At 36.8% G+C, this 10,812-nt stretch overlaps 2 protein-coding genes across 2 annotated transcripts in view; one reads left to right on the forward strand and one right to left on the reverse strand.

Moving 5' to 3' along the window:
* The window catches only part of LOC121294939, a 126,150-nt gene that overhangs the window by 23,979 nt on the left and 91,359 nt on the right, over nt 1-10,812 (reverse strand). The gene's annotated exons all lie outside the window — the stretch shown is intronic.
* The window catches only part of LOC121294938 (transcriptional enhancer factor TEF-1-like), a 31,326-nt gene that overhangs the window by 8,655 nt on the left and 11,859 nt on the right, over nt 1-10,812 (forward strand). Inside the window, exon 2 of the mRNA XM_041219159.1 lies at nt 9,892-9,956. Coding sequence (XP_041075093.1) covers nt 9,892-9,956 — 65 coding nt within the window. The remainder of the gene's footprint in view (nt 1-9,891; nt 9,957-10,812) is intronic.

Below are 10,812 nucleotides of genomic sequence, written 5' to 3' on the forward strand. Positions count from 1 at the left end.
ATGTGTACGTATGTAGATAGATGATAGATTTAGATATAGCTTGGCAGAAAATGTAAATATATAGAAGGGATGAATAATTGTCTGCTGTGTCTTTATTATTTATTGGGGAAAGTGCAGGCTCCTTAAAACATACTGTATTTAGTAAAGAAATTTAGGTTGTGAATCTAGCAAGGTGGGTAACATTATAGGAAATGGTAGGATATGCTGTTTGAGTTTTAGAGGAGTTATTAGGGTGTGTCGGAGTGAAACAGGCTGCAGATTTCTCTTTGGCAATGCTGGGCTGGTTTCAGGTTGCATCAGTTTTGATTGGCTCTTGCGCTAGTTAAATGTGGGGTCCAACTGACTCTAGCGTCTTAATAATGTAGCATTCAAAATGTTCCACAATAACAAATGGTTAACTTTGCTTATGCATTTGTAAAATGGTGACATGTTGAATGGTTTTGATCACCTAGTCTATAAAAACTTTAATGCCCCCAAAAATGAGATCGTTGGTTTCAAATATCTGTTGATATTTGTCTTTAAATGGGGGCGGGGGCGGTACCCCCTCCCCAGTTAGATCAAGTGGTGAACCGCACTAGTTCCTTTTCGCATAAAACAAAAAAATATACTGTGAAGTTTGACTTTTCATTTACACGTTCTGACCATTGCTAACATGTTTTCTTCATCCTCTAATACTAGATTGATCCTGAGAAATTGAAAGTATTGATTTAACCCTGAGTCTGACTAACAGAGCTGGGCGCCTGCCAGCACAGTCTTAGCACATTACAATTGCTTGCTTGCAATTCCTCAGGGGACTTGTAGTAGCTACTGCATTTGTCTTCTCATCCTCTGAAATTATTCTAGCAGTTGTCTGAGTCAATGCCGATTTCATTTGATCCCACTCTGCTGCAAGACATATTCCAGCCCGATAGACTTTGCGCACCACTAATATATGTGATGATATAGTTAGTCGTACCTAATTGATAGAGTGATTCAGGCTATGCTGAAAAATATTAATTGGTCCCCAGTGGCCAGATTGGAATCGACCCAGGAGGAGCAGGCTATATTAGCCTCTTGTCAAGTACAGGCAGTGGTGAGAGGAGATAAACGCAATTTCAACTGCAAATTGACAAAGCCTTCAATCATGTTGGAACTGTATGTCAAGAATAATCAACAAGTAAAACATGCTGTGTAAATCTAGTGGTTTTCTTTTATTGCCAGTTACCCCTCCCCCACCCCCCCTCCCCAACAGTAAACCAAATAATTGGTGCATGTGCATACTGGCAAGACAAATGTCTCTTTCGCTGGTAATGTTTTATAGCGCATCTTTATATTTAGATTGATATACCATGATATGTTACTTGGTCAGTAATGAACCAGTTTGGTACTGTTTTTTATCCTTTTTTCTGGTTTATTTATGCCAACACTGTTTTAAAAGGTCAAGCCGCAACGTTTTCAATTTGTATCAGAAGGATTATTACTGAAGTCAAAATACATTATAAGCAGGCCAGTTTAATTCCTCTGCTCAAGTAAAACCAGTGGCACTTTTATGGAACAGACAGAACTAAAGAGAGGTGCCTGCTGTACCATTACATTTAAATAGTCTTGAAAAGGTTAAAAAGAGATGTTATTTAACTGTACATTCTGTACGCAGGCTGACGCAGATAAATAGAAAACATATTTAGAGACCGAGGTCTGGGTACATGCTGTAGTGTTTATTTAATTTATTTTTTTCAAAACTGGTTAGCATAAAACCACACATGTATTCCTTTTTAAGACACAGCATAACAGGGTTTTATTGTAGAAGGAAGACGTTATTTAATAACATTGTTATTGTACCATACCAAGTGGTTTCCAATCAAATAAATTGCATCTGTTTTAAGGTTTCTTCAGAATGTTTTTGGAATCGACAAATTGTAAGCGCTATATATACATGTCAAAATAAAACCTATACATGTTTACAAATATTCACTTTGCATTACTTTACTACTGTATAAGAAACTGCATACAGCAGATATCAGTTCATTGATTACAGGTAGTGATGAGCGATTATCATTTTTACAAGTCGATTCAATATTTGAAAATAATCCCGATTATCGATTATTCTAATAACATAATTCTTAAGGGGAGGAAAAACAGTCACAACAAAGTTCCTGATTAAATGTTTTTCTTTATTTGTAATGAAAAACTGCAATAAAACTTCAACATTTTCCAACAGCAGTTTCAAACCTATAAAGCTTGTGTCTGTATGCTACTCAATAAATAAAAGCATCATTTCCTAAGGAGAGTGAAAACAGAGCAGGTGCCAAACACCTGGATATTTCCTTGCAGGTTTGTGCAAAGAAGAGAACATATATGAAGGCTTCAAGCATTGAAAATCAGCTTCCATTAATGAACCAAGCAGGGTAAACTACATTACAATTTCTTAGGTGTTTGTTGTCTTCTGTCATTTACACAAGCCACTTTTAAGCTGGATTCGAGCTTCTAGGACAAAAGTGGCCTGCTCCAGAGTTTGGCTTTGCGATGGCTTTGGTTTGTGTTTTGCTCTGCTGTGATCGCATCTGACCCTGAGCCGGCTTACGCAGAGGCACGTTGTGAGCAACGACCCTAAGTCAGCGTCACTCAGCTGTCTCCTTGGATACAGGTCGCATAAACACACTCAGGTGAAACCGTCGACATGACGGAGCGGAGTGATCCGAGTCAGGAATTGCTTGTCTTTTCTGTGCAGTTAAACTAATGCACAGGATACTAGACATTAATCTTGGTACACTTACTGATTTTTAATATGACATGAAAATCGAGAACCAACAAAATATTACAGTTTAGTTAATATAATATGTATTGGTTCCATACTGTATTTCCTTCTGTTGTTAGACATGCTGGGGCCATGTGTGTTTACAGTGTTATTAAGCAAAATATAAGTTTAATTGTATGCAAAAACATTTTTTGATATATACATGTAATATACATGGAAGTTTTTAAGTGGTGAAATAAACTTTCATTTTTGGATCAGTAACAGATACTGGTAACTTTATACAGATAGACATTCTAGGCCCTGAGGTTGTGATCAGAATGAAAATATTGTAATACAATATATGTTTGTTAGTGGCCAAATAAGGACCCATGTTAACTGTAAAATAGAGTACTTAGATTAATTAAATATAATTTCGTTTCTAAAAGTTTAAGTGGCTGTTTCTTTTTGCCAAGTCAGTGCCAGTTTAGTGAGGTTTGTGGTTTTGCAATGCATCTTGGTGTTCATTAGGGACAAGGCCAAGACCTGCAGTCATTGTGAATGTTTTCCAGTAGCTCTCTAGCCCAGAATTATTCAATTTCAAGATTTACGATCACAAATATATATATATAATATATATATATATATATATATATATATATATATATATATATATATCCAACATATAATAATATCGATGGACAGGTTTTAAAGAGTATTTTCTACAAATACAGCCACAATTTATTTCATATGTACATGCATGGATATTACCCATTTAAATCTCAAGATTAGTGGGAGATTTGTCTGTCAATGGATTCCATAAATACAACAGGACAGTGGATACTGTTGAGTAGTACATCCGCCTCAAAATGTACTCTGGAGTTCATCTGGAGGAACTGAAGCTAAAGGAGTGTAGTAGAGGTCAGACATTCAAAGGGGATAGTAATGTCAACAACCTGTGCTGGTGGAAGACCCATGGTTTTGATCTATCCCCCTCTAAAAATACTGGGTGTGTGCTAGTATGACAACAAGACTGTCCAATCATCTTGCACCAAGGAACAGACTGCAGACTTTCTGACTTTGGCCTTGATCTCCTCCTTAAACAAATCCTAGGGGCCACAATATAGGCATTTAAGTGGCCTTCAGTGGCCAGCTGGTGGGCTGGAGTTAGATGTGGGATCTTGGACCTTTTTTTTTTTATTTTTTATTTTATTTTTAATAAAAGGATTTTCTTTTTCACAAGGAGCTTCACTTTGCTCTGTTTAGCTTTAATTACCACCTCAGGGCTAGCACACCTTCGCATGGAGACACCTCCAGTTGGTGAAGATACAATCAGATTAAAGTACCCTCTTTTGGAGAAAGGGTTTTGAAATGAGTCTGATGAAAGATGCTGATCTTTAATGTATAAAAAGGGTGCTTATCATTTGCACTAGAGGTTTAAAATATTAAAATGTGAGTTGTTCAGTAATCCAGTAAATCCAGTGTTAAATGCAAATGTGGTATTAAATCTGATTAATGAATTGCCCAAGGCTCAGAGTTAATTGTTTAAGGCAGTCATCTCAAACACACATTACAGTAAAATGAAGACAGCACATCTTGGTAACGTTTTTTGGATATTAATAGTGGGTTTGTGACCTTACAAGCAAAGAACTCAAGTACAAACTGCTGGGATTTTAAAGATATACTTACGATTTACGCTTTCTCCATTTAAAAAAACAAAACAAAACACAGTTTCCCGGTTAACATTTTAGAATGGATCAAGATTTCTACCAGCATTTCAACAGGTGTCTCCTTCTTTTCCTGCTAAACATTTAAGGTTTTGTTTACAGTGTTTTAAGCCTTGGGCATCTGTGTTTCAAGCCCAGCGTTATTCCTTTAAATGGAAGGTTTCCTGCTTTCTTGGGGCATAGGCAGAACCAGGGACCTCAGAGTAAAAAGCTCCATATTGTTGATTTTGTCTATTGTAATGCAAATCTGAGCTTGAGACCCTTGAGTCATCCATCACACATGACTGGACAGCCAGTCTATTGTCAATGCCTTCGGAGGATTTGTGTTTAAACTAGACTCTACCAGGGGCCTAAGCTATTGGGTTCTGGGAGAGGAAAAAGAACGGAAAGGATTAAGCCTGCTGTTGCTATGTAAATATAGGAGCATCAGACAAAAACAATAGGGTTGTATAGAGATCCTAACTGGACATTTGAAAGGCACATGAGAGATCAACACCATTCTAAGTCCAAGCTTTTAACAGATTTAAAGTGTGAAATGTTAGACAAGGAGATGATTGCTCTGTTTAGCAACCAGCTCTAATGAGGGTTTTTTTTTTTTTTGTTTTTTTTTTTTTAATCCTCAAGTTGTTGCTCTATAGAAGTGCACAGGAAGGATTTGGGTGAGTTTCCGGGTGACTAATTTAGGCCTTTTATTATTTTTGGTTGCAGTTCAGAAGAAAGGGTTGCATTTACAATTGCTTGGAGAAAACAGTAAATGAAATGTTCTTAAGAGTAACTAGACTGTGTGTGTTTTGTTAACAGTAAAATACATCTGCAGTCTTTAGTTGTCAAACCTGTTAATATAGCCTGCAAATATCTTAAAGACCAGCTTCAGCAGATTTGGTTTACTGCACATTTCTTTGCAAAGATATTTAGGAAACTAATAATGTGATACTTGTTGCAATAGCTTTAAAAACTATATCTTGCAGTTACAGTAGGTTTCAAAGAGCATTTGAGGTATATCTGATTTTAATAAAAAATACTTGAACTGTAACCTCATATATTGGTAATGTAACAGTTTTTAGAATACATAATTGTAGCAAACAGCAAAGTATAATTACAAGGGAACGACTGAAAATGAATGGAGGCATCTTGCACTTTTGTGTATTTAATTATGTTCAATCGTTTGGGTAAATTTATAATTGTGATTCATTTTTGTTGTGACAAATGACACCAAGAAATTATGCCCTAATAAGAATTAATGATAGGCTTCTCTCGAAATAAAAACATGTCTGTACTGCTCTTGAAAATGACTTTACTCTGCTATTAAAATCAAAGCAGGACGAGAATAAAACAGAAAAGCCACATGAAGTGAACCTTGCGTGTGTGAATATTCCGCAATTTGAAAACACGCCAGACAGAACTCTGTGCAATCAATTTACATCATTGTGGACCGTGGGACCAGATGTGACTGTGGTAATTTTGGGTTATTAAAAGTGCTGCTATAGGCAAGAGGACTTTTTAAACAAAACTTCCCCCCCTCCCAAAAAAACAAAACAAACAAAAAAAAAAAAAAAACTAAAAAATTAAACAAAGCAGTATTTTTGATATCTAAATTGTGCACAAAGGATGGAAACATAAGTCTTTTCACCCTACCTTATTTATCCATAAAAACCCACTTTAACAGCCACAAGGTTTATGAAAACAGTATAATCAAAAAGCACCCCTTGTTGGTTAGTAAGCTCTCTGCAATGGCAGCCTATAGCTACCAAGACCCTGCTGTAAAGAAAGAAAAGGCACAGCTGACAAAGGCAAGATGCTAGCCTTTGTTTTGTACAACAGTATGTAGATCCAAGATATTTGACACAGTGACACCACGAGTCTCTTCTGGTCATAGTCTTGTCAGCAGCAGCAAGGCATGTTGGGATAGGCACCCAGTAATAAACTAAACTGGTAATCCATCATTGCCAGCTGTGTCTCTACCTCTGGGAAATGGCTGACTCCAAGAAAGGAGCTACCATTTGTTGCTTGAGATCAAGCATTGCTGTCACATCCCTGATCCGGTCAGATCACATCCTAGTGCTACTGGCAGGAATGAGATTTTAGACTCTGGCTTCTCAAGCAGTCGGTCAGCCCATAAGTGCACAAGGAGTGCATTGAGTCACCCCACTACCACCTGTCTGTTTTTGCACATGGTGATTCTAAACTGGATGCTCACACTTGACTGTCTCAACTTCCAGAATCCCTTTTCTCAATGGTTGAGGAAGAGTTATTATTATTATGTGAAATATATTATTCATTCATTAAAATAGGTGCAATGACATTTAATATCTCAATCTGAAACATCCTGGTGACACCAGCATACAACTATACAATTAAACAAATGCATTTCATAACACACTATTGCTCTGACTACAATGAGCAAGCCAATCCAAAACAAGGGTGACATGCAGCTGTTGTAAAGGTGGCCAGATTTAGCACATGTGTGTAATACTTCAGGTTAACACTGGCATAGTATGAGTATATCTGCTGTTTCTTTTATTCACCTCTGACTGACAGTCTCTACTGAATAAGAAGGTAGCACTTGCACCACCTCTTGTTTTTGTGTTGCTGAAGCCTAGTGTAACTACTAAATTGGATTTGTTACTGAATGAAAAATCAGCTGCTACAGGACAATCCGGGGAAAGCAGTACTGCTGGTTCTTTGTAGGCAGCCAGTTTGAGTGCAATTGATATGCTTTAGGACCTATTGGGGTCATTGAGATTCAGAGGAAGCTATTCTTAATGACAGAAAAAAAGAGTGGATGAAATACACGGTCTCACAGCTGCCAAGCAGCATGTGACTACTATGGGGGTCAGGTCATAAATATCTAATCCTTTTCCTGCTGCTTTGACTGACAACAAGGGAACCTTTTAATACTCTGAAGAGTTAAAACAGTTTTTCATGTGAGACAGAATTTAATCAGAGCAATTGTTTTATACTGTTGGAGAAGTGAATAAGTTAGTGTGGTGATATGATTGGAAACCAAACCACATAGATCCAGGATAAATTCAGAGGTATTAGATAAACTCCCTGTTGAAACATGTACAATTTGAACATAAACTCATGCTTTTAAAACAAAAAAAAAAAAAAAAAAAAAAAAAAGAATGAAAATGATTTGCTGGTGTTCTGGAATGATGACCCTCTGCTTCCAAAGCCCTTGAGTCACCATTCCTGCATGGCCAGATAGGTTGTCATGTACTCTGATTTTAGATGGGGGCCAGTATGGGTGGGGGTTTTGCACTTTGCCCAGCCTCTGGGTGGATATCAGAATGGGGAATCTCAAAGCTGTTAGTGTCCCACCCTCTCCCTGCAGGAGGTGCTACAATTTAGGAGTGCCTCCAGACAGCTGGGGTATAAAAAAGAGGTTTAAAAGGTCACTAGCAGAAGTATAAAAGTCTTAAAGGCATTATTTTATCATTGATCACAGTTCTTGTGAACAAGATTAACAACCCTGACTGTTTCAGATCACATACCTCCCACCAAGTTTAAACAAGCATGTGTGATATCAGTCAGTCTTGATCTATTTAAAGCGTGCATGTGGAAGTAGTAGTTAAGGGTGGCTTTTAGATCAAAACTGGTTTCTTTTTATTGCCAGTAGTGGTAGGCCATTCTTGACTTAACTGTAGATCTGTTATTATAATGGAAATAGTCACAAATCTTTAGAACTTTAGTCCGATTTTTAATTTCTTTTTATTTTTGAAATGTTCATTGCTGGATCTCAAGTTCTAGTTTTTTTGGGAAAGCCAATCCGTGTTAAAGGTTGGAATTAGTCGGTTTATGCGCACTTTGACAGGCAATAGAATGGCAGTATAGTTTATCCAAAACTACCTTGTTGAAGGTGTGCCTGATTATCTGGGGGTGTTCAGATATTCATGTTATGTGCAGATTGTTAAAATTATAAGAGGACTTAATTGGAGCGACCCAAAATGCAGTTGCAAATCGTCAATGTTTTCTTGCTTTGATCCCATGCAAAATACAGTATTTCTTCCAGGAAACAAACTACTTACTGCTACATATGAGGGGGGGGGGGATTTCTGGTCCTTAAAGTTGACTGCCTCTTTTTCAAAATGTTGTTTTGCACACCACACAGGAAAGAAAGCAAGCTTGCCAAGTCCTGCTGAGCGTTTTTTCAAGCTTGTGAAAAGAATGAATTATTCAGCAGTAAGCATGCTTACAGCTGGCTGTTTTGGGGCTTTGATCTACGAATCAGGCGTCTGCATGAATGCCCTTATTGTCATGTTATGTGTACACAGTGTGTGAATTATTGAAAATAGCGAGGTCCTAGCCTCATCTGGTAGAGATTACAGTGCAGGCATGCTGGGCGAAGGGCTGTAATTGAAAATCCCCAGATGCTGTTTATTTGGCCTGGGTCACATGATCTCCTGCAGTTGGCAAGGCCTTAACAAAATTATACCTGCTAAGAAAGCAAGGCCCATCCTCCCACCGGCTCTGGTCATCAACACGACACTGAGACACCTGTCCGAGTGTATTTTTAAACTTTGAAAAGGTGGTTGTGTGCATTCAGGCTGATTTGAAAACAGCCAATGTTGATATGAGGTCATGCAGATAACAGGAGTGAGGGGATACGATGGGGATACAATAACAATAGGTTTATAGGACGACTTTTGATCTCATTCGGAACTTAATTTTTCCCTTATATTACAATTAACTTAAAGTACTGAACAAGTTCAGAAAAATTAAACCAACTTCAAATATGTTATACACTCATGCAAACAACATTACTCTCTGGCAATGCACAATGTAAAAAGTAAAATAATGTGTATAACAGCCGGCATAAACTAAGTTATTGTAAGTTATTTTTATATATTTTATTATAAGTAACTTATTAGAAGTAACCATAATACTGTACAAGCTGAGAAAAATAAAACCACTTGAAATAAGTTACGTAATCAATACAAACAACATTTTTCTAGCAAAGCATGGTATGAAAATACAGCCTGCAAGTCATTGTAATATAGTACAGTAACTTACTATAGATCTTGAGTACAACGGAGCAAAAAAAAAATTAGATGGAAGTATGCAGAGTATTCGGCCGATTTTGAGTTGATAAACAACTGTAATTAACCAAATTATGCATTTAGCTGATATGCATTTAACTGTATCATACAAGCATAGAAAATGATGCATTAAAAAAAAAGGGAGTAGCTGTGAAAAATGTGAAACATAAAACATTAGTATGATTAATGCCTTGGGTAATCGGGAAAAGTATTGTTTGTACAATTGTTAGTTGACAAGTATCAACTTCCACAAGCATAAGACTTGGCAGTAGTAATTGTATTTGTATTAAATATGCAACAGTCATAGCACCTGTCCCTCTAGTTGTAAACAAATTGTGCTTGAAATGATTGCAACTGGACCATCACACATTAAAATGTGATTTCTCCCTCTCTCCTTTTTTTTTCTTCTTAAAAGGTCGAAATGAATTAATAGCAAGATACATCAAACTGCGAACAGGAAAGACGAGGACAAGGAAACAGGTAATATAGACCAATGGGAATGTGTGCATGTCAAATAATGAAGAAACATGACTCCAGCAGGCTTTACTGGCTGCGTCTGCAATAGTATAATTGACTGCCTTTTTTATATTATGATTTGCTTATGTATGTTTGTATACAGTGTGGTGTCATAATGTAAGTGACCTGAACAAGATACACATGAATGCATGTATTGTGCTTGCATGACCCTGTTACTTTAGGTAAAGATGTGTCTGGCAGTATGTTGGCATGAAGCTGCTTACGATCACAGTAATTACATAACGGCATTCTTTGCATTTGCTGTAGTTAACTGTGATTCTGGTTTACGTGCAAGACATTTTTGCTCTGCTTATCTGTGCTACAATTGAACATGGCAAACTGCATTTCTCAAAAGCAAGAAGACATTCAGACATTTTCATTTGACAACAAAACATTCCAAACAAGATGTGTGCTGTTATAAGCATCGATTTTGTGGTGCAGAATATCTCTCTCATCTGTCAAATAATGTTTCCTAATTTTAAAAACAAATTATTATCTATGATTTAAAATTAAAGTTTTAAACAGTTTTTACAAAAATATGTATGTTAATTTATAGGGTCTCCATTTTTTCATTAGCCTGATCAAGACAGATATTCCCTTCAATTTTACATTCATAACTATAGGCTTATTTGCCCCCAATAATCAGATTTTTTTCTTATGATCTGCAAAGCCTGTGCTTAGAACTTTTTCAATCAGTAGCATATCCAGAAACAAAAATGTAGTGATCATTTTCTTCTTCTGATGGTAGCTGCAGTTTATAAATCAACAAAATAAACCATTTGCAGCCAGCCCAACACTTAAATGCAAGTTTGTTTGTACA

This window comes from Polyodon spathula, chromosome 19 (assembly GCF_017654505.1).
Source record: "Polyodon spathula isolate WHYD16114869_AA chromosome 19, ASM1765450v1, whole genome shotgun sequence".
In the NCBI taxonomy this organism is placed as follows: Eukaryota; Metazoa; Chordata; class Actinopteri; order Acipenseriformes; family Polyodontidae; genus Polyodon; species Polyodon spathula.